The following is a 24130-nucleotide window of genomic DNA, read 5'->3' as shown; positions in this document are numbered from 1 at the left end:
TTCATCACTTGGTCACTTTATGCTGAATTTCCTGTTGCTTATTTTGGACACTAACTTTTTAGATTCTGCCTTTAGAAACAAAGGTGTAAGCTCCAGAATACTGGAAATGTGGTTAAGTATAGCACTGCTGATAAGAAATTTCTCACTGAATAACTGCAGAAGAATGTGAAACTTGATGATTTTCATGTGCTTATAAAACCAGAAAGACTGAACTAGACTGACTGTAGAATCAGTTCATGGTAGAAGAAAACAAACATAATAATTAGTTATGCTAATAATAGAGTTCTGAAATTGCATTAAACACTAATAAACTTTAGCTTAATACTGTAGCTTTTATAGTTATTTAGTCTGTTGGACTATCTGACAGTGACTGAAGCTTACTTGTTTGGATTGATTTCTGTAATTTTAGTTTTTATAGATTCCTGATACTATATTAGCATGGTTTGCTAATGGGTTTTCTTGATCTTACACAACACATGGGGAGAGGGGGAAAGATTATTAGTATGTCATTCATAAAGGCATAATTACATACGCAGATACAAATATCACTTTTGTTTGACCCTGGATTGAATGTTTGCAAAAAGGAATGAAATTATTGTTTTTCACTATAGAACACAATTATTGCATGACATTTATTTACGTATTTCCACTTGACCAGGAGGCCAGTCTTGAAATATTTGTATGTTAACATATTTGGACATAATTTTTGTTTTGTTTTGTTTACTTGTGTTAACTCTTAAGTGAAGTTGCAATAAGTAGTCATTTCCAGTGTGGTTTTTAAATACAAGTCATGAATAATGAACAACTTCTTTTTGAAAACCTAAGATAATAGATTTGCAAAAATAAATGAATTGTTGCAGTTCTCCCTGTTTTCACAAGTGGACAGTGGTGAATTCTTGAACACTGTAAAAATAAAGAGATTTCTTTTTTGTCTTTTGCAACTTCTCTGTTTACTGAACCTCTCAAATCTGCCAGTGATTTTTCCGTGGATTTTTGAAGTATTGATCCCAACATGTCTCTTTTTCCTTCCTTAATCTTTCTTGGGTCTCCTTTAAGCTGCAGTAATCCAAGTAGAAGTCCAAATCTAGTGGAGGTTGCATGAAATCTTCCATGAAGTGAGGCAGAGGGAGCAGCAGACAGGATTTGTCCTGAGAGCAGCTGAACTTCTCAATAGGTGAAAAACCTAAGTTGTGCACAGATAATTCTTGCATTCCTCATATTGTGGGCCGCCCAGCCCCTTCTTATCTTATTTTGTACCCCCTACCAGTGTAGGGGTACAAAACATTTGGGTCAGTGAGAGCCATTCAGGAGTCACATGTAAAAGCCCACCTGGTGTCCAGTAATGACACAGGAAAAAGATGTGACAAAAGAGCACAGGAAGACGGTTTTGAGCTTTGTCTCCCTAGGTCAAAGCTCAAGGCAGGCCTCTGTTAGAAAGACCTTTTACAACTTCCTTCAGGGGAAGCACTGATGATGCTCATACTTGAATTAAAGCCATACCTGGAGGCTGAGGTGGTGCCAGGTTGTGCCAGGCACTTCCCAAAACTCCAAATATCTTATGTGAGTCTTCATGGTCTGTGAACCTGCTTTGACACCTGAGATTTGTGTTTTCAGCATAAATTTGTGACTAAACACTAGTAATATGTAGATGAAAATATTTAGCTTGTACTATTAATCATTAATTAAAGTGGGATGGGGAGACTATATAATTTTTTTATTAGATAGTGTGTTTTATTAAATGCAGTTGGTGGTTCTCAAATTAGATTTTATTGTTTTGTATGAAATGGACATGAATCATTACATGCCTAGTTAATAAACTGGGCAAAGTTATTTTATTAAAAATAAATTATAATAAAAATAGTTATTTTATTAAATTGGGCAAAGTACTTGAAGTAATTTAATTGAAATTTTAAAGGAAATTAATTCTTCTGGATAAAAGTGTGAAAAGAGGACAAACTCTCACATATGTAAAAATTATGTATGTTCTCACTCTCTTTCTCATTCACTTTTCTGTTTTTTTAATCTCCCTGCTGTTTTATAGCAAAAATATGAATAAATGTAGAAGTATAACATTAGAAAAGAACTGCTGGTGATTATGGGATGGGCAACTCTTATTCACTAAATCAGCTGCAGTAATCCTGGAGTGCTGTGCAAGCTGCAGGGCTCCAAGGGCAGGCTGCCTTCGCCCTGCTGCGCGGCTGTGTGACCTGTTGTGTTTAAAGCAAGAGGCCTCACCTGAAGGGCCTGCAGGGGCTCCCTGCTTCTCACAGGGCTGAGATCCTCCTGTGAGGCAGCTCTGGCAGGGCCAGGGCCCTCGGTGTCACCAGCACAGGGCCTGGGGTCACTTGTGCCCAGGCAGGCTCAGAGCCAGTCCCTGCCCTGCAGCTGTGCTGGGAGGGACCCAGGGGCTGTGCTCGCTGCTGAGGCAGGGCACACTTTGGGTGCATATTGTGAATGCACCTCTGGGTAAGAATTTAAAGTGCTTTTGTTTACAGTGGTCAGTATAGCAGTTCTTGTTCCTCTCTCTGTGAGCATTGCTTCCCTTTGCTCCTGTTGCTTTACCTGGCATCCTTTCTCACCGCATTCTAGAAGGTGGCAAGGGTCATCCTGACCTGGTGCTAGCTCTGTTTGTACTTTGGGCAGAAACCAGGGTGATTAACAGACCTAAATTTTCATTTTTACCATTGGACTCAAGCTGTTAGAATTGCCTTTTAGTGTTTTTAATATACTTACTTTCACCACAGCCAGTGAGATGTTTTTTTCCCCTTGAAAAACAAGTCTTGTCTTAGCCAGGGGGATGGAGGGCAGGAAAACTTCACATTATATTATTCAAATTAATTTTTTAAAGTGTCAAGGTTTTTCTGTCTTTGATAAGTTTTATTTGAAATACCTGGGAGTATAGAAAATCTGTTCCTAGGCAATGATAAATAGTTTCTTCTTTTATTGTACTTTTTAAAGGAATTTTGCCTTATAAAGAGAGTGTTAAAAACCCCAAGCTATTAAAGAATGTATTTTGGAAAAATATAAAACTCTGGTTTATCCAAATAAGTAACAAAAACCCAACAAAAACCCCACCAACTTTGCAGATGCCCAGTGGGATGGATACTTATTTTTTCTTTTACAAAGATTTTGTTCAAACTCCTGCATTTTCCAGAATTTCTGTACAGTCTTTGAAGTTGAAATGTCTTGACATTGCATTTCTCCCTAAGTTATCAAAGGAGACTTGCTAGCTTTAAGCCAAATTCTTTGGCACATACAAGAGGTACAGTAACTTCCTGATTTATTTTGCTAAAATTACGTTTTGAAGTCTGTGAGCTTTTTTAATGTGTGCAGCATTTGGAAAGATGAAGAGTCCTGGTTTGTATTTTTTAAATGTAACTTATTTTTGGAGATACCACTTTCTTAGATGCTGTGAAGGAGCTTTTTGCCTGTGTACCTTAAAGTATTGATAAATTCTTGTCTGGTGCAGCCAAGCATAGAAACCTTTTTTTGAATTCTAAAGTAAATAGAAGAATTATATCAGTATTTAACTAAAATCCCCAACTTCTTCAAAGAGAGACACAGACCCTTAAAATATCCAGCTAATATGGTAATTTCCCTTACTGAACTTGCTGTTTAGTTTTCAGTCCATTTCCACTAATGCTGCTGATGAGTTTAGAGCTGGGGTACAGAATTATTCAGGGTAGATAGAGATGGTGATGAGCACTAAACAATTTGATTTTTCCTGGTTTTTGCTTCTTTTGAGGCAGCAGGTGGAGAGTAGGGACCACTTTGCAACTTGAGACATGCTCTGTAATGAGACTTTACTGAAGTTTAGAAACAAAAAAGCAGCATCTGAATCTCAGATGCAGCTCTTTAAATATTTATGTAATAATACAAATCTACGTGAAAAGCAAGTTGTAGTCCCTGAAATTATTTACTGCTGGGGTAGCAGATCCAAATAACTCTGTGGATGTAAGGGTACAGTGACAGTGAGGATATTTTCCTGTTTCATAAAAAAAAAATAATTCTATTTTTGAGTGAAATTAACCCCTCCCTTTTTTCTTTTTTTTTTTTCAGGAGGGAAACTCTGGTCTTATGTCAGTAAGTTCCTGAACAGAAGTCCTGAAGAGAGCTTTGAAATTCCTGAATCCAGAACATCCAGTTCAACTAAAATTTACCTGGAGCAACCAACACCAACTCCTAAAGAAACTGGTAGCAGCACTGATTCCAGAGAAAGCTATGGAGAGAGCATGCTGAAGGTGGTGCCACTGAGGAGCAGCCTGACACCAAGCTCTCAGGATGACAGCAGCACCCAGGAAGATGGTCAGGAGAGTTCCAAGTGGATGGACTCGGCATCCAGCTCAGAAGAAGAGTGCACCACTAGTTATTTAACGTTGTGCAATGAATACGGGCAGGAAAAAATTGACTCTGGCTCCCTAAGTGAGGAACCAGTGGCTAAAGCAGAGAGTGAAGGGCTGCACACCAAAGAGAGGAGTTCCTTGCAGAGGTGCAGTGTTGTTGGCAGTGACAGCTTCACCTCCCAAGTTGCGCCTCAGGAACGAAAGCTGTTCATCAACGATGCCGAGTCAGAAATAGCCAGCCCTACTAGGATACTGGACTCGTTGACTAGATCCAAGAACAGCCCCATGGAGCTCTTCAGGATAGACAGCAAAGATAGCACTAGTGAGCTCCTGGGGCTTGAGTTTGGAGAAAAGTTGTATAACCTGAAATCAGAGCCTTTAAAGCCATTGTTTTCTGTTCCAGATCATGACAGAAGCTTGGATGCCCTGGAGAGCAAGATGGGTGTGAAAGCTCATGACACTGTGAGCAGGGGTTCAAATGACTCTGTGCCAGTCATCTCCTTTAAGGATGCTGCTTTTGATGATGTGAACAGCATTGATGAAGGAAGGCCTGATCTCCTAATAAACTTACCAGGCATGTCTGATGAAACAGAGGAGCCAGCCGTGTCAAGGCCGGCAAAGTTTACAAAATCTGATAGGGACGTGTCAGAAGTAAAGTTGTTGGAAACACCTGATGTCTTGCAATTAAATAATTCTGCAGAGCCATGCAAAGCATTTGATCAAGAGCCAAATCATGTGGCACCAGAAGTGGGTGATCCTGCCCACAAGGAAGCAAATGAGCAAAGTGGTGTCACTCAGGGAGCTCTTGGGACCCTCTTTTCATCTGACCAAGAGGTAGGTGCTTCAGAAGATGGGGCTCTGTTCCAAGAGCTTGGGGCCTGCTCCTTAAACATGGCAAGCGAAGAAGAAAGTTCATGTGTTTCCAACCCGCTCTCAGGTGCTCCAGAGGTTAGCTTGGACACAGACACACTAAGGAATGAAGGAGTGTCGCTGTTTTCCAGTCAAACTGAAGACAGCAGAAAAGAGGAGGCAGACTCAGCTATGTCACCAGCAGCTGAAAGTAAAAAGACTGCACCAAAGAAGGAAGACAAAATAGCAGGAGCAGGGCAGAAGGAAATACATCAAATTTTTCAGGACCTCGACGAAAGATTAGCGCTAACCTCCAGGTTTAATATCCCAGAGGATTGCATTCAAAGATGGGCAGCTGAAATGGTGGTAGCCCTTGATGCTTTACATAGAGAAGGAATTGTGTGCCGCGATTTGAACCCAAACAACATCTTATTGAATGATAGAGGTCAGGAACTTTTGCAAATGCATTTCTTTTTATTCGCTGTTGCTTCCAATTAACTGAGTAGGCGTTTTATCTTGTAATTAGTATCTTCATTTCCTGTCTAGAGCTTCATTATCAGTGCAGCAAATTCACCCCCAGTAATAGCTTCTAGTACTTAATGATGCCATTATTCTTAATGATACTGTTTTTAGCTACAAAAGGAGTAATTACAGTTCACTTCTGCAGAAAATGGAAGGGAAAAATGTTTTGATTTCTCCTGTCGTTTTGTTTTTAGGACACATTCAGCTAACGTATTTTAGCAGGTGGAGGGAGGTTGAAGATTCCTGTGACAACGATGCCATAGAGAGAATGTACTGTGCCCCAGGTTAGAGCAATCACCTACAATGTTTCACTTGGAAAGTAGATTAGCAGCTTTCATTTTCTCTTGTAGTCTCTGTAGCATACAGCTTGAGATCATGCGATATCTGAGTTTTCTTTGTCTCTTTTCCTTAATGTTTTAAAAAGCTACAGGGCTCATAACTGCTTTATTGTTGAACTGTGGTGGTGTTTGTTATGTCATTTCCATAACGTGTAATTGTACTGAATGTCTTGTTTAAGCAAGTTAGGAATGTTCTGTTTTCTTCTAGTTATTTCCTGTGTGTGAGTACATCTTGGTAAATGAAAAGAGCAAATGAGGCTGAAAAAGTGGCGCTAAGACCCTTAAAAATATAAAAATTTATACATGCAAAGGACATGGGTGGTGGGGGAGAACCACAGAGGTTTGAAAAATACAACCCTAATAGGCTCAGAGATGCCTCTGACATTTTTGATGAGCTACAGTGGGCTTTGAAATAGTTTAGAGAGCTCTTTCCTTAGAACTGCTTTCATCAATCATGAGGGTGATAAAATCAATATCTCTTGGGATCTTATAGCAAGGATGGCACTTGAAACTGAGCCCTCCCTCTTTTCCTTTTTCCAATTTATTTTCTGCTAATACAGTGGTCTGTGATTTTTGGAAGTGACAGCCAAAATTCAGGTGTTTCATGTACAGCTTAATATTTTTAAAATTTCATAGTTAACTTATAAAAACTATGTTTAGACTCGAGATTACTACATTTTCATTCCAACCTTGAAATGCCAGCATAACTTTCTGAAGAGTGCATGGTCTGGCCAAGCATTGCAACTTGGCATGCAGGTAGTCCTCAAGCTCAAGGTCTGCAAATGTGTGTTTAGAAAAATTTAGAATAAGAGTTACCAGCCATGGAAGTTCTGAATTTAGTTTGGCATTAGGTGTTTCTTCTGTGTTTTTGTTCTTCAAGTGAAATGCTTGAAGGCAAGGAGGCAAGGAGCTGCCTCTGTGAATAAAGGTGGTAGGGTCTCAACAAACTTTGAATGTCAGCTTCTTGAGATAAGTGAAAAATAAAATCTTTTCTATGCAAGTCAAAAGGGCAGGTATCACAGAAAATAATTCTTTTCACCTATCAAAGTAAATCCAACACCTTCATTCTACCCTCAGGGCACTTTTATTAAATAATAAGATAATTGGGGATCCCAGCAATTACTGTGTTTGTTAAATAGATGGCTGTCCTGGAGGCCAACATGTGTGACAACCTGTTAGAGAGGTGTTTTCCTGCCTCCCTAATGCAGCCACGAACAGAGCGCTCCCCAGTCGAGTTCCAGCAAAGATGGAAGTGCAGCCTTTTCCCACCCTGTCATCATTAATGAGCTGTGAAAGTCAAAGCTTAATTTTTCTGTACTTTAATGAGGATCCAAAGAGAGGTGCTTTTTGCCCCCTAAGCCCCAACCAGCCAACTCCTGCAGTAATTAAGTGTTTAGGGAGCAGTTGAAATAATATTTAGAAGTCCCCGAATGCAGGAATGAAGTTTTGCACACCGTCATTATTTCCACCTCACAGCACAGGTGTGGTACCCATCCGGGCTTTTTTTCCTGGAGTTGCCTTCCCCTCTCTGCCCTCTCTGCCCTACCCCAGGCTGCATTTGCTTTGTGTGTCTGCAAGGTGAGGATTTGCAAACGCAAGTATTAGATGTATTCAAGGTGGATGAATTGGTACTGCTCCGTGATTCTTGCCTTTCAGATTTCTTGATCTTAATGTTGCCTCTGTGAAGCATGCTGGTACTTTAGTGTAACTGTTACATGTTAATTTTTAGTAGGAGAGTAATAATTGGTATAATTTAGCAGCACAAAATTTATTTTGAATTCAAGTGTCATTCTTTTATGAAGAATGATTCAGTAATGGTGTGTAGCTGTGTCCACAGTGGCTTTCTTAGGGCTACTGCTGCTGGTAAATGTTGTTTTAGAACTTTTGAGCAGTGTTAAAAGAAATAATCACGTTAAAATATTACTGGGGGCAAAAAAAACTTCATTTGAATGATAGTTTTTTTCATTTTGAGGAGTGCACTATGTCCCAGAACCCCTTTATCATGAAAGCATTTCTCCTCAAGCTGCCTCTTCCAATAAGGATTTTGAAATTATATTTGTCCTTCAGTTCAGTACACTAGGAACAAGTTTTGAGGTTTCAATATTATTTTTTAAGTTTCTTTTTAATAAGTGTTTTTCACAGCCTGGTTTTGGTTTTTTTTTTTTTTTTTTTTTTTTTTTTTTTTTTTTCCTGAAGCAAATGCTGTAGTTTTGTAGAAGTGAACAATTACCTTCACAAAATTTTATCGCGTCTTATGATTTCTCACTGTAGTAAAACACAGTGTCTAAAATAAGTGACTCAAAATGAGTCTTTATCTCGTTTTGAATTTTCCCGGTGTTTTCAGGATTATGTGCTGTGTTGCCCTGTCTCTGGATAGTCAGCCTTCCTTCTCCTCTTCTCTCCTGCTGAAGGATGCAGTGAAACTTGTAAAAATTTTGTGTTTGGCTTGCTGTGTGCTTTTAACAGAGTTTGAGACAGAATAGGTTTGGATATGATAACTTGTATTCTACCTGATTTCAACAATTTAGTGCACTCTTTCATAGTATGCAAGAAAGGGAAGGTGTCTATCAATAAACTTTACTTTTTAGAGTTTGCTGTTGGAGACTGAGAACAGATGAGTTTAGGGCTGCAGTTTTTTTCTGCATTGATTTTTGAGGAGCAAATTTTGCGGGCAGAAAAAGGGGAGGATGAATGAGAAATTTAAACACATTGCAGGATATCTTCAGTTAAAAAGAAGTAGAAAATTGTATTGAGAATTACATGAAAATTTTAAACGTATTTGAAACACTTGTGTCTTTTCAGTTGTTGAGGTTTCAGGTATTGTTTTTCTACAGTGTAAGTTATAAAATGATTAGCAGTGAAGTGCATGAAGATGTATTTAAATCTTAAGCTGTTTTATTTGTTGAAAAAAACCATGAAATCTAAATTCTGCAATTTATATATTGAAAACTAATTGCTGGATGGGCTAGGGATAGTAATGTATTAGTGATGAAGCTTTGCAGGGCCAAGGGATAATAGGTCCACCTGTGTGAAACTTGCTTGTGGGATGTAGGATTTTGTGTTTAAGGCTTTCTGTGCACCAGAGTGTAACCTTGCATTGAAGTAAAGCAAAGCAGAGTGGGTTCAGCAGCAGTGATCAGATCCCTGAAGAGCAGCGACTTGTTCAGCTCCTGTTGTCCTGGGGGAGGTGGAGAGGCAAAAAGACATTATGCAGTGCATGTATAAAATGCAACGACTATAAATGCAGAAGTGTCAAAAAGACGAGGGAAGGGAACAGTTTGAAAAGCTGCGTCGCGCTCCCTGCGAGCAGTATGATTAGTTCTGTGTGAAATAGCGATGGTTATTTCGCACGGTGCCTCAGTCCGAGGGGGCTGCGTGTGTTGCAGGAGCGGCACTTCCCCGCTGCCGACGGGAGGTGGCATTGTACCATTAATGGATGCTGCTGTCGCCCTGCCTGCCCCTCGTTTGCTTAACTTCTCCTAAGAACTGGAGACGGAAGATGCGGCTCATTTGTAATGATTTGCACATCAAGAATTGTGCTCGTAAGCTGGTGGTGTGTTACGGTGCTGCCGGATCTGTTGGTGTGGCTGGGTTACTCTTTACTGCTGTACAGTTCTGCTCAATTTAAAAAAACCCAAAAGTTCCTGAACCAGCTCTGGCACCAGCAAAGCTGTCTGCAGATGCTTCAAAGTAGTGTCTGTGCTATGCTTTGATTAATGCCCAAATAAAATCTTTGCTGTTCACCTATGATAAGTCAAATGTTGTTTCTCTAATTCACAAGGGAAATGTTAAATTATAAATCGTACCGTATAAACTCGACACCACTTCAAGCAAAACTGTGGGAGGTTTGGCTAAGAATGACCTATTTGCTTTTAAAGAAGAAATTAGGCACTTGTAACTGAGACTTTCTGCTGTGTTAATATGGCTAAGGTGACTATAGTGAGGTTTATGTGTTTTGTTTCCTTTAACTTTCCCCCTCTTTGTAGTAATTTTGTTTTCTGAACATTTTAAAGTGCGCTGAGCAGCTGATGTCTGAATACAAAGTTATTAGCAGATCAGATGAGAATGATTCACTTCTGTTTAAACAGCCCTTTGCTCTCCATGCCCCCTGAGAACTCTTATCACATATTTGTCCAAAAAATCCCCACGAAAACTAACAAAAAATCCCTTGCTTTATCCACCTGCCTGGTGGCTGATAGTATCAGCAATGTATCTCTTTATCTCTTGGTTAATGTGCCTTGGTATTCTGAAGGGGGGAAAATTCCAGTAACAGATTCAATTTACATGGACAGAAACTTGAGCAAATGCCAGCCTAGCAGGGGGGCCATTATTCTGCTCTATAAATAAGTTTAAAAAAGAAACACACACACACTAACCTGTGAATCAACATGTTTTGGTCTAATTGAGAGAAAAGCAAGATAGATGAATTTTGAAATGCAAATTATCACCTTCTGTTATTTTAAGTATTGGTTTTGCCAACATTGTGATCTTAAATATAAAGAGTTGTTAACTTTTAAATACAATAATAATTGTATTCCATCCGTGACAGTCACAATTTAAAAAAAAAAAATTGGTAACTTTTTTTGTAAAAAGCCATTCTCAGTATGAGAATACCTGTGAGAAAGACAGAATTGTCTACAGCCGTTGCCTAGTCAAGGCTGTCTTCGGGTAAAGCAGATTTAAGTTGAGGATTTTCCATGAAGAGAAATCTTTAAGGTACTTTTTCAGTCTAACCTGTGAACCTTGTAGAAGCAGCTTGCTGGTCTGACATCTTGTGTAAATATGATGTGTGAACGAGATGTTTTATTTACACTCCCCGAGTTCTTGTTTCAGCAGCGGGGATGCTTTCTGTTGCATCCCTGTAGTGTTTTTGGAGGACGAGGTTTCAGAACTGGGCTGCCTTTAGAGTCTTTTTTCTTTCTTGTTTAAACAAGTTTTCACCAGACTGTGTTTACTAAAAACTGGAGATTTGCTGCTTGAGATCCTAAAGCCAAAGGGAGCTTAGCTTCCTAGAAAATGTAAGTAGGAAACTGGCCATCAGTAATGCTTCGTATTATTCTGAGGCTTTCATAAGCTGTGTGCTATAATCAAGTCTTATTTACACAAAGTAACATTCACAGAAGCCTACAAATAAATATATGGTAAATTTGGTTTTATGTAACCTGCTGTTACTTGTGCACAGTGCAAAACCTAAGCAAAAAGAAGGAATTGTGTGTAAAGTATTTTGTTCCAAAAAAAAAAAAAAGACAAAAATGTTTCAATGTACAACCTGATTTTTGTACTCCCAAATAAAGATGTCACTTTTGCTCTTAAACAATTGAAAATACAGATGCAAAGTGCAGCTGGTCACCTAAAATAGATGGCATGAAAATAAAAATTGCTAGTTGATATTATTAGCCTGCATGCTATAATTTTTATTTACTGAATAAGGAAAAAGATTATTTGCCTCTGTTTACCAAATAGACATTTGATGCAGAAAAACCTGCATATTATTTGTGTATGTGTTTTTCAGTAGGAGTTTGCAGGCACTCATTAAATCTGCTATTCTGTATTATAGTAATTTAATTTGAGTAGATTGTTTAAGAAGAAAAATAACTGTGGTGGATTAAAGTGCCATTGACCCTGAGATGTGTCGAGGGGTGGGCTGGTCTCGTAGTTACAGTGTAAGACTGGACTTCCTGCTTTTTACCTCTAACTCTGTCCTAGATTTTTGTGTGACATTAATGTCTCAGGATTATCCTAAAAGGAAAAGAAAATATCTGGATAGGTGAAGGAGCTTTGGACACCAAAATCAGAAGGATGAGCTAGATTTGAAAAACCCTGGCAATAGGAAGCAGGATCAAACACAAACATGAAAAATAAATGGCTGGTGTGAATAAGGTCTGAATGTGCAGAAAAAGTACTGATTCCTGTGAAGCTGGGAGTAGCAGTTTTTCAGCAACTATTTGGAGTGGGACAGCTCTCTAGAGACCCCAGAGTGTCCCGCAGAAAACAGTGACAACTGACTGCTCCCTGAATAGCAAAATGTCATGAACGTGGAGTTGGTAATTGAAGGCATAGGTCTGGGGAGAGCATCAGGTACTTTCTGAAAAAAATCTGATCCCAGGCTTGTTGTAAGTACACAGTGTGTTTCAGGTGAAGCACATGGTCTTGTGGTTTTTCTTAGACTCTGTAACTAGAATAAGCAGTAAGATGTACCAAGCTGTTGATTTGTCAAAAATTTGATATTTTAGTCTGGCTGTCATAAATGCCAGTTGTTAACTCCAGAAGAAACTGTACTTACCTGTGTTTATTTATATCTGTTGTTATTAGTAGTATTAACATTACAGATGGGACTAAACCTTGAAGATAGCATACAAGATGCCTTGTGAAAATAAGCGGAGCTGGCTGTGAGGTTAATTAATGTTTGCTTTGTTTTGATAACAGAACAGTCATAAAACTTTGTCTCTTTCATCATATGATTATTTTAGAGGAAGTTTTGATTCCATCTTGGGCCACTAAAAGAAAGAAAGAATACAGTTCCCTCTATTTTTATTCTTTTTTTTTTTTTCCCCCAAAGAAGAGCACAGATGCTTGTGTTTTTGAATAACTTTTAGATGAAACTTCCTATTTTCATACTCCATTTGATCTTAGCAAATGTTCATTGGACTTGCCTCACTACTTTATTGTTTAAATACCATGATAAACTTCTTATACTTAAATATAGATGGTTCAATACTGTGCTTTATAAATTGCTGAAGCATTTTAGGCAAAGCATTATGGCCAGATTGCTTGTGGGATGTTCTATTTAGTGACTGTATCTTATGGTATCTTGGCTGACTGAGTCTGTTGCGAGTGAATTAGGTTGGAATTATTTTAGTTGATTCTCTGCAAATGTTTCTTTACATATATAGATATCAAAAGATGATAAAACAGTAATCTTTTAAAATTAAGTGAGTGTAAGGTAAATAGAATTTGCAGAGTCTCTAATGGTTTTTCATGCAATGTTTATCTTAATGGCCGCAGAAGGGGAAAACATTGTATTTATTTTCAGGATGTTGAACAAGTCCAATTCCTCATGAACAGTTTCAGACACCTGATGGTAGTTCAGATGAGTCTCCCTATTCTCCTATCAGTGCAGAAGTGATACTTGAGAGTATGCTGTTCCTGCTTGCAGTGTGGCGTAAGGGGAAAGCCTTTCCTGACTCCTGGGTGTCTGGGGATGCACTACATCCACCTAGCGCCAGTTTTTCTGTGAGCTGACTGGAGATGCTTTTTTAAATTTTTTTTTTTAATTACTGTTTGTCCTACAAAATTTTTGATGAAGTTTTTGTTCTTGGTGATTCATGAGCCATCTGGCCTGAGTTGCACAGAGAATGTCTAAGGCCTCCTGTAAGCCTGGCTTCTTCCATGTTAACTACTGTTTGCCTGTGCTGGTTGTGAGGCATTATTGTCAGCCCTGGAGGAAACTGTGTTTGGAAGAAAATGTGGCAGGTGTTGTAGTAACAGCCTTTGAAATCCTTCAGCAAGACGGGGTATATATAGGGTATAGATTTCAAGTTGCTGTGTAAAGAATGAGAAAAGCCTTGGTTTGCCATCAATAGCTTTATTGAGAATGTGTGTTCAAGAGAAGGGAAGTTCTGCTTTTTCTTCAGAACTGGCACTTCTGTTTAAAATACAAAATGTTGTCAGCTATGTTTCCCTTATCAGGAAGTAAGGTATTGCTGTGTGTAATGCAAATATTGAGATAAGTATGGAAACCATAAAGAAATGGCCTTTCAGTTGAGACCAGCTGCTCTGGAAGGAGGACAGTGCAGGGTAGTGAAGGTGTTTACCTGCACCATCTGTCTCTGTATAAACCTGATAGCATTTTACAAATCCCCTTCCCTTCAGTTATCCCAGTGGCTGCCGTTGGAATTGCTTTGTGCAGGAATTTAGCATTGCTGTTGACTTGTGCTTCGTGGTGCTGGATGTCATGGCCATGCTTTGGGAAGGAGAAAGAGGAAAGCTCTCTCTTTAATGAAATTGCAGTAGAGTTGAAAGAGCTATTAAATTTTTTTCACCCTACTTTATTATTTCTCTGATTTTCTATTTGAGGATGATAGGAATGTTTTTTTCTGCAAATGTTGTTCTGCCAGTCCTAGAAGCACCAACACCGTACATGTGTACACATGTTTATTTTTGTACAAATCCGGGTAAGGTCCTTGACTTCAAGGTTCATGAAGGAAAGATTTGGCACAAATATCCCCATGTTATTCACTTAAGCTTATGTGTCACTACCATTTATTGTCTAAATTACTTTGCTGATGGATTGAGATGAAAATGTTTTCTTAGTGAAGGCAGATATTGTAGTTCAGATTTATTGCAATATTGAAGCTTTAAAAAAAGCATATGCCCTGTGTGTATATTACATTAGCCAGCTACTCTGTGTCCCTCAAAAGCACTTCATAATCTACAGTTTCTAAATTTTCCATGATGTTTAGTCAAGATAAAATGCAGTAATACTGATGTGGTATCCTGGACTTATTATGATCAGTATTGCATCAGAAATCATGAGACCTGTTTGAAGGAAGGAAATGTAAACAACATATGTTTATTTGTAGTGTACACAGTGATTTTTAAATTTTCTTTTTTTTTTTTTAAAGGAAAACGTTTATTTTAACATGAAATAAGGAAACTTCAGAACATAGGGAAAGCAGCTGGAAGGCAGACATTGCATAATAGGGAAAAAGTTGAGCTAAAATTTAGTTTTTGTAAAGAAGGGGACTCAGGTGTTGCCCTCAGCTGAGTCTTCCATTTTGTGTTCTGTGTTGGTCAGATGACTTGTTATGCAACTTCTGCTTGTGCATGAGAACCCAGGCAGAGCCCTTCAGCCCTGGGAGAAATCCGTGTTACTTGCCTGTTCTTAATTTATTCCACTCATGTCATTTTGGTGATGGCCAAAAGTGGATGGACCAGTTCAGTGCTGCTCTTGTCAGAGAACTGCAGTGACATTTGTTTTGGCTTGGCATATATTGAAAGTGTTCTTCCAGTTGAAAATATGAGCTTGAATTTTGAGGAAGTGGACTCTGGTTTGTTTTTTGACTCTTATTCTATATATGTCCATTTTCATCAGTGCTGCTTCCTGTAACGAACAGTTCTGTGACAGGAGGCACTGTGACTTTGGTTCTTTAGAGAACTGGATCAGCATCTCTGATTGCCAGCATAAAGAGAAATAGCACCAAAACTGAGTAAAATTTGTTTTTTTAGAATTTCTTTTCTCTGTACTCTGAATGATGTATTTTTTTCACATTTAGGTAATTTTTTTTTCAATTGGGCTGTAACTCATGAGGTCCATTCCCACTAAACACCTTTGGGAAAATTGAATTATTTCCTTCTGTGGCATTATTCTAAAATTTAAGGTGTGTCAATATGGGATAGTTAGTGGAACTGAGAATGTAGTAGTCAATCTTATTAATTCTTGGCTTTGTTGTCCTTATTCTGTAATAAGTGTGTAATTTAATTTAAAAATAAAAATCTTCACTTGTTGGGAAGAAATCTTCCTTGAGCTGAAAAGGCAATTCCATGTAGTAGGTTTCACTGAGAATTGCTCTGAATACCTTTCACCAGCTGGTTTGTGTAGAAAGGCCCAACGTTGGGGTTTCTTTCTTTTTCTTCTTCTAAAGGATAGTTACCTAGAAGGTTAGACTTTCTGAAGGACTTTAAAATTAAATTGCAAGAACACATTTTGATTTTTACACAAATTCTCTCAGTTTACTGTAACTTCAGCTTCATCCTGGTGCTCACATGGGATCTTAAAACATTTTAAAAATGGATGTAACTATCCTGATACAGTTTCTCTTATAGTTGCTGTTCCATCTTTGTAAAAGTTTCTTGGTGCTGATAGGAGCAATAATCTGTAAGGAGAGGAATAAATTCTGCTGTGTGGCACCCTTACAGTGATGTATTGGTCGTTCCAAGGCCATTAAGTGTAGTAAACTTTTCAGTGTGAGGGATGTGCTACCTCAAGAGACAATGTCTGAGCCATCCCTCCTTGTTGCTCTTGCAACAGCAGCCTGAGCTTAGTTCTGGGAGGTGCTGAGCCTCTTCCAGCTGTGTGGCTGCTGCACGTCCCTGAGCTCAGTGTGGCTGTGCTTCCCTGCCTCTGGGGAGCTCCGGGGTGACACCTCCCTCTCCCTGACCCTGGGCTGGGACTCATCTGGAGCTCTTCTTGGCCGTGCTCATGCTAAGCTCCATAAAATGATGAGCAGGATTTTTCTGCCCATGCTGCACTGCTTTTCACAGCAACAGCTATGTGACTGTATGCTAATTGTTGTCCTCTGCTGGGGAGCTGGTGTGGCTTTTGCCACCAAAGCTATTTTAGTGCAGCCTCTGCATTTTTTTGACAGTCATAATGAAGATTTCATCTTCATTGCAATCTGGTTTTCTGCCTGTTTTAGGGCAGACAGTGTGGTGTGTTTGTATTTAATAATTTTTGCAGTTTAAAGCCTGAGTCAGTGAAGGCCAAGTTTTCTGCATGCATCATGCCACTGAATAGGTGTGTGTATACGGCCAGGGACTGTCACCCCCTTCTCCCCTCCCTGCTGTCCCTTGTGCCTGTGCAGCAATAGCACTGTTGGGTTGGATGCAAGGGGAAACAACTTTTTATACCAATGTACAGTTTGGGCTGGGTTGTAGCAATACACGGTTACTGGCTGTGGTTATTCTGTTTGAAGCAGATTTGATATCTCTCCATGAGACCATTGTGAAAAGCTCATGGGGATCTTCCATGGGGATCTCAGTAAATGGTGTGGGTTAGCCATGAGACAGATCCTACCCTCAGAGGCAAAACTAAGGTATGCAGTAAACTACTGCACCCTCCTTTGAGCTGCTTTTCTGGATTAGGCCATTCTGATGTGTCCAGCTCTTGTGGCCAGGGTAAATTCTCTAAATATGCTTTGTTTTACTGTCTGTCATTGTCCAGTTTTGTCCAGAATAGAAAAATCATAACTGTAATGCCTACAAGTCTTGAAAGTGCCTATGTGTGCATGGAAAATACAAATTATGCATGAAATGTATGGTGTTGCTGTGCTTGAACAATGCAGTCTGTAGGTGGCTAAAGGGCTAACTAAATTGCAGGCATAATGAAAGCTCTGTGGTGTTTGGTATATGTTCTGTCAGCATTAAACAGTCACCTTGTAAATATATGTTAATTTTGAAGGTGTAACTGACCTTTTTAATATTAATTGAAATGTCTCATGTTTAGAGGTTGGTGCTATCCTAGAAGAGACAGAAGCCTGTGACTGGTGGAGCCTGGGTGCCATTCTTTTCGAACTCCTCACTGGGAAGGTAGGGCTGGGGGCAAGTGACTCCATAAAAGTGACTTCTTGGCCAGTAGTTTCTTACCAGTGATGTGCCCAGGTGTGATTCCCTTGATTGTATTTCTCTGATGAGCTTTGCCAACCTGAGCACTCTCAATTTGCTTAGTCTGCATGGGACCAGAGAAACAAAACATTTTCAGCCTTCAGCAGAACAACTTAATAGAGCTGTACCAAACTAAGGACTGAAAAAATAACCAAAACCATGATGCCCTCTTAGCTGCAGTGAAATCCAAATTCTCTAACATTCCATCTGTACATGTACAAAACTTTTGCCCTAATACTTCCAGTAGTATTTCCTGAGACTGTGTAGAAGCCATATATTGTTGTTACACATTAATTCAGTATTTTGAGGCAAAGAGGGATCGACCAAATCAAACTGGTGATTGGTTGATGGCTCTGCACAAAGAAAGCAAAGTCCACCAAATTCCCAGGCTCTTCAAATTTGAGCAATAGAACAGAAGCTTTAAGACGTAAATGTTCTAAAGCTCTAACTCAGGGAGCTCCTCAGCACCTGTAGACATTCTTCCCAGAACCAGTACTTCACACTAGGAAGCACTGAATTTTGGCTTTGTGTGTTAAATTTGCATGGATAGTAGGAGATAATCCAACACTGCAGTTTTGAAATCAATAAATATGCTTTCCTGCTTTGATTTACTTTATCCGTTTTTCCTTTTCTCCTCTAGTCTCTGGCTGAGTGCCATCCATCAGGAATAAACACTCATACTTCTTTGAATATACCAGACCATGTATCGAAGGAGGCCAGATCACTGATTCAGCAGGTAGGTGAGGGGAGAATTTGTTTTGTCTATGTGCATGTGTGGATGGGACAAATACTTACCTACCTAATTTGTTCTAGTGAAGTAAATGTAAAACCAGTAAGCTGCTGGTAGGAACGTGGATGGCCCTTTTGTCAGCACTGATGAATTTTGCCCAGTTGTCTTGTTGCATTTGCAAACTTTGACTTCTGCTGCCAGCTGGGTCTGTAGAAAACTGGAGTGCTTTGCCATTTCTTCAAAGAACAAGTTTGGCAAACGCTTTGGAAACACCTGCTGGTGATGCACGTTTTAGGAATTCTGCCCTAAATGTTCGTGGAAACATTGTAGTGAAATAAAGTAAAAAATGCTGATGCCAATTCAGCAGAATAACTCAAAGTGCTACAAAACCTGTAGCACACTGATTTGAAGTTATGACCTTGCTGTGCTTGAAAGTGTGTAGCTCTCCTCCAGGAAACCTTCTGGATGCCATTTTTAAAGAAAAGTACTTTAAATGGTGAATCCAATGACTTTTGTAGTCAGAAGATAAGTGGGTAGGTTGGACAAAAGGCAAAATTGTAAGATATAGACAAGCTTCCAGACTGATACACCATTTTAAAATTAATGGAAATAGTACTGTTTGATGGGTTTAGTTTACTCACACTTTAGGTAGTCATAACTGCACATATAGTTCAGGGTCTTGAAATTCAATTAATGCAATCTTCCTGCTAGTTAATTTTGACATAGCTGTGGAAGTGGTGCCTAGATCTGACCTGTTCCACTTGAGAAGTAGCAACAATATATGCAAATTGTGCTGTTTAGCTTTGAAGAGGATCTTGCTAGTGGGTGCATAAATAGTGGCATGACTTAGATGTAGTTTTCAACAGAGCAAAGTGGAAAAAGTATTTCTTGAAGAAAACAAAGGAAACAGAATTTGAAAATTCAGTGAGTGAGAAGATCCAGTGACAGATTGATTTCTGTGCTGTTACTGTGAAATGATTAGTGGAAATGGAACTGTATGTTTGGACACCACCTATTTTGACTAAGTGACATGAAGTCACTGAAGGTGAAAGTCCATGTCTGGCAAAGGTAGAAAGGGAAATGATTAAAGAAAAATCCATTTCTATATATTCTGCATTTATATAGTTGGACGGTAGCAAATTTTTACGCCATAAGAGACAAATAGCTGGAGGAAAGCAAAATCACATTTAATGAAGGGAATTCTCCCATTAAGACTAGAAGACAAATGAAGTCGTCCAGTCCATGTGTCCCTGCCATTGCAGGATTGTTTTTGGATGTAGACTAATAATAATTAATATAGTATTATAAGTACTAATAGTATTATTAGTACTACTATTAGTATGATTCTGATGTATTGCCTATTTTCACATATGCCAAAGAATGTCTCTTTTGCCACTGGTGAGTTTAAGTGGCAAATGTATTTCTGCCCCTCACAGCTGTGTTACAAGGCCATGTCTGTTCAGAGAACAGTTTCCCCAGTGCCTGTTAGATCAAGCTGTCTTGTGTAGGGTGGTGACTTATCTGGTGGAGGTTTGGCTATACGAAGCAGTAAATCACATTTTTGTTGTGTGACTATCCAAGGAAGCTGCCATTCATTGTTAAGGAAGCCTTGTCAGGAAAAGGAAGAGAGCTCTCTTGGCATGGATAGCAATTTGTCATTGCGACTTTCCTTCCCCCCACTGCCAAGGGTAAACAGGTCAAAACATCACAGAGTAACTCTCCGGGATCAGTGTTCAGCTATACAGAAAATTGTGTCAGGAGTTGTCTCCTGCTGTGGCATCCAGTCCAGGTGACTTCATTGTAAACATCATCTTCATTTAGCCAGCATCTGAAAAACAGAGATCTGTTTATTTCTGCTGAAAGATAAAGTTGTTTTTTGATGTTCGTTAGGAATTTTGCACTCAGGTTTTTGTTTTCAGGAACCTTCAAGTTCTACTACCAACAAAACATGCAATGTGACTTTTCAATAGGTGTCTGTTTCAGTTTACATTTGTTTTCTGAAATTAAAGTTATTCTGGAAGGACAGACTCCAGAAAATAAGTGACCATGCGTGATTTTCCTGTGCTGGTGCTGCCTGTATTTCCAGGGAAGACTGATACACCCTGGCTGCATTTGTGGCTTGTGGGAGATACCAGAGCAGTGCCATTCACTGTCAGCAAGCTACTTTTACTGTGTGACACTGTGACTGCAAGTAGCAGAGCCATCTTAAAATGTGTAAATTCCTATGTTTATGGATGTAGGCTCACTTCGATGTTGACTGCATCAAGATATGAATACACATTTTTCCAAGTGACAACTGGGAGAAGTTATCCTATTAGCTGTTGCAGAAAAAGCAAGCAAGAGATCATGCCTTTGTACTGGCTGTAATTGAATAGAGTATAAACACTTCTTGAAAACTGCAAAATATGTTTGTGTGTCTTTATTAGTCTCTTTGGAGTTTACCTTTGCATTCTGTTTTATATGGATTGGTATCTTTAAACAGATGTAAATATTGTGATTTCCTTCTCACATGAATTCAGCATGTGATGTACAACTAAAAAGCAAATGAGGTGCTGAGTTTCAGGAAATTTCCATGAAGCCATTAGGCTGTTTTGTTTCTTTCACTGGGGTTTTGACTTTTCAGTTTTAGGCCATTTGTAGGACTCTTTAAAACTTTTTTTTTTCTTTTTAGGAAATGGAGAGCTGGCTATGTTATCCTGATATTTTAGGATCAGCTCAAAATTTATGAAACGGAAAGTTACAGACTGCTGTCTCTGATGTAGCCATAACACAGTGGTGTGAGCAAAGGTTAACATGAAGCAAACGCAGCGTCCAGAGTTCTACTGATGCAGGCTCTGGCTGCTGCTGTCTCTTTTTAAAATGAGGTTACACTTGAAATGAAGTCCCAGTGTGCAGTGCTTCAGGGAATTGCATGCTGTGATCAGTAGTCTCTGAAGACTGTAAGACTGATACTCAAGGAAAGGAGAGTCTTCTTCCATTTACTGGATTTTAGGAATTTCAAGTATGCTTTTGCACTCTTGAAAGTAATTCATAGAGCAGGAAAACAGTAGGATGTCCCTTACCTTAGACCTTTCTGTAACTTTTAAGCAGTTGTTTTTGTTCTTACTCACTGAATCATGTGTTTTTTTCTTTTATGTCAAGCTTTTGCAGTTTAATCCTGCGGAGCGTCTTGGTGCTGGCGTTGCTGGTGTTGAAGACATCAAATCTCATCCATTTTTTGCCCTTATAGAATGGGCAGATCTGCAGAGATGAGAGACACGCGCCCTCTGAACAAACTCAGGTCAACTGGACAAGTTTCTCTGGCACAGGAGCACCCTGACTCGCTTCCTTTGGATGTCTCAAACCACTTGGATGTAATGGCTAAAGGATGCTGGAGCAACAGAGCCAGAAGTGAACACTTTTAACAGGAATCACTGGTTGTACAGGGTGCTGGCTTATTTTTACCACAGCTGGTTGCTACGTGTGTGTGAGTCCTTTCATCAAAGGAAGGTTTGTGAGGCAACTCCTGGGCAGCATGTCTGGCACTGCCAGATAAGCAGGGGCAGGAATGTCCTCCTGGTGCTTTGTCTGGTGATGGAGGTGTCTATAGACTGTGCCAGTTGAAAGTATTTTTTTATTGTGTCAATAGACCATTTCCCTATGCTAAGTGCAGCTCTTGGGGGGGCAGGGAAGGAAAAAGCAAATAATTTATTAACGGTATATGCTAAAGAAAATACTAAATAAAATACTAAAATGCTTTATGCAAAAGTTGACACATTAAAAATAATATATCCATTAAAAATTAAGAAAACTGTTGCATAATACTGCAGAATGTGTCTTGAAAATAGCATATCATTTCCCATTCTGGAAAGAGCATATGAAAGGCAAATAACGCTGTCAAATGTTGTACTTTGTTGGCTGGCAATGTCTGTTTAAAACTCTTGACTATTGTATTTGATGAGCTACATGTTAAAGTCACTACAGAAAGGGAAATCTTCTTTTCCTCAGCTGGATAAACACTGCTTTAGCACTCTAATAAGGAGCAAGAACACATAACACTAAATAAATATATAGATAAAAAAGGAAAAACTCTTCTTTCATCGCTGCAGCCACTGCTTTATCACTTAATGAACTTTACTTCCTCTAAGTGTCCTATTTTTAGCTGCTACTTCAGGAAAAAATCCTTTCTGCTCGTGTTCTTGTGCTTGAGGAAGCTTCTGAACTCCCCAGTTTGTTTGTTAATAGTCTTAATAAATCAAAGAAAGCCTTCACCCACTCTGCTGCTTGAACAGGAAGAAGCCTGTGATTTGCTCATGCCAAATGACTAAGTGACATCTCTGAGGAAACCCTAGTGGGTAAGACTTGGGTAGGAGCCAATTAGCTGACCTGTTTGTTTGCTAAAAATGTCTGGAGAATGGGAGAAGAATATAAGACATGCAGAATATTTTGCTGAGTGCTGCTAGTGCTGCTAAGCAGCCATGCCTGTATGGGTTTCTGATGTATAAATGCTGTACACTGCAATGTACAGATTATGTATCCGTGGGTTTTTTCCTAAATATTCCCTTTGCTTGCACTCTTTTCCCCCCCTTTTTTCTTCTTCTGCCCAGCTTTATCCGGAGAACAAAGGGCAAATTCCTTTGGGAAAGTGAGGAGACAGCAACGATTACTGAATTTACAACTCTAAAAAAAAAGAGGTATCCTTCCATTTGTATTTTAGCAGTGTATTTTATGGGCACTCCCAAAAGTGCATCTGTACAGTCTCCATCTGTTAGACACCAGGTCGATGTATTCAAATAAAGTGGAAAAGGAAAATGCTTCACTTAAACAAAGGAAATCTGGAAACTTTTTCTTTTTCCTTTAAAAATTATTCCACTCCCCTCTTTTTTTTTTTTCTTCCCTTTCTTGTGATCACCAGGCCAGCAGAGGGGCTGTCACAACACTGCAGGTTGTAACCAGGTCACTGGTATCACTGCCTAGCCAGGGCTGTCCAAGATTACATCACCCGCAGAAGCTGCGTTTCAACCCGCCACCCTCTGGCTTCATAACAGGAACTCCCTCAGGTGAGCCACAGGAACAACTTCCTGTGTCGGAAATCTCTAATGCAGAGAGCAAACTGATCCCCAGCTTCCTCCCAGCACTGCCCTGGCTGGGACTCTGGAGAGGGCTCCTCGCTCAAGGAAAGCCTCCCTCCCCTCAGCCACCTGACTCCCTCCCTCCCTGGGGCTCTCCAGCCCAGCCACCAGATAATGCCCCTGCCTGTGTTGATCTGTCCCATTGCATTTGCCTGGTGATAACTGTACAAAAAAGTATTTTCCATGTTACTTGGAAATGCGGTTGTGTTCAGGTTGTGCTCGTGTGCTGGCTGTAAGCAAAGGCAGGATAAGATAGCACAGGAGCACAAACTGGTTTCTGTGAGCAGCAGCAGGAGAACCCTGTTCTGGCAGAAACCAGATGATCAGTCACTTTCACTGCAAAGCATTCGGTTTAGTTAATGACATCAACATATTTTTTCAAGTATGTTAGTAGTGAGGAAATCTAGATCATGGAAAGTAGAAGGAATGGCAGTATGACTTGCCAGAAATGAGCTTTTGAGATGCTACAAGTATTTGTAACATTACCACTGACTCAGATAATTGTTTGTCAAGGGAAGCACGGTCTGGAGTTAATTGCACAAAACCAATCCTGCTTCTATTTTTATTTTTTCCTTGAACATGTATTATGTTGTATTGGTGTTTACATGTATTCCTTTAATAAACAAAACCTTTCAAACCTAATTCAGGCCTTGGCTTTCTGAACTTCACATTTTGTTCTTGAAGACTGACCTTACCTATCAGTGCTTTTTGTCCTTTGCTTTAATTGGTTGAAATGCTCTAGATACCTTCTTTTTGGTGCCTGTCACAAAGCCCTGTGATGCACACCTCCATTTGGATGAGTGTTCATTCCCACTTCCTTCTGTTACACCTAGTAGCTAACAGCAAAACAAATCA

The 24130-nt window shown here is 39.4% G+C and overlaps 1 protein-coding gene across 1 annotated transcript in view; it reads left to right on the top strand.

The window, feature by feature from the left end:
• Positions 1-23917, top strand: part of RPS6KC1 (ribosomal protein S6 kinase C1) — an 85267-nt gene extending 61350 nt beyond the window's left edge. Inside the window, exons 12-16 of the mRNA XM_058021093.1 lie at positions 4060-5637; positions 5909-5998; positions 17277-17359; positions 18075-18170; positions 21306-23917. Of these exons, the coding sequence (XP_057877076.1) occupies positions 4060-5637; positions 5909-5998; positions 17277-17359; positions 18075-18170; positions 21306-21416 (1958 nt within the window). The 3' untranslated portion in view covers positions 21417-23917. The remainder of the gene's footprint in view (positions 1-4059; positions 5638-5908; positions 5999-17276; positions 17360-18074; positions 18171-21305) is intronic.
• The last annotated feature ends 213 nt before the right edge of the window (positions 23918-24130 follow it).

This window comes from Melospiza georgiana, chromosome 3 (genome assembly GCF_028018845.1).
Source record: "Melospiza georgiana isolate bMelGeo1 chromosome 3, bMelGeo1.pri, whole genome shotgun sequence".
In the NCBI taxonomy this organism is placed as follows: Eukaryota; Metazoa; Chordata; class Aves; order Passeriformes; family Passerellidae; genus Melospiza; species Melospiza georgiana.
This window is presented reverse-complemented; position numbering and strand designations above follow the sequence as displayed.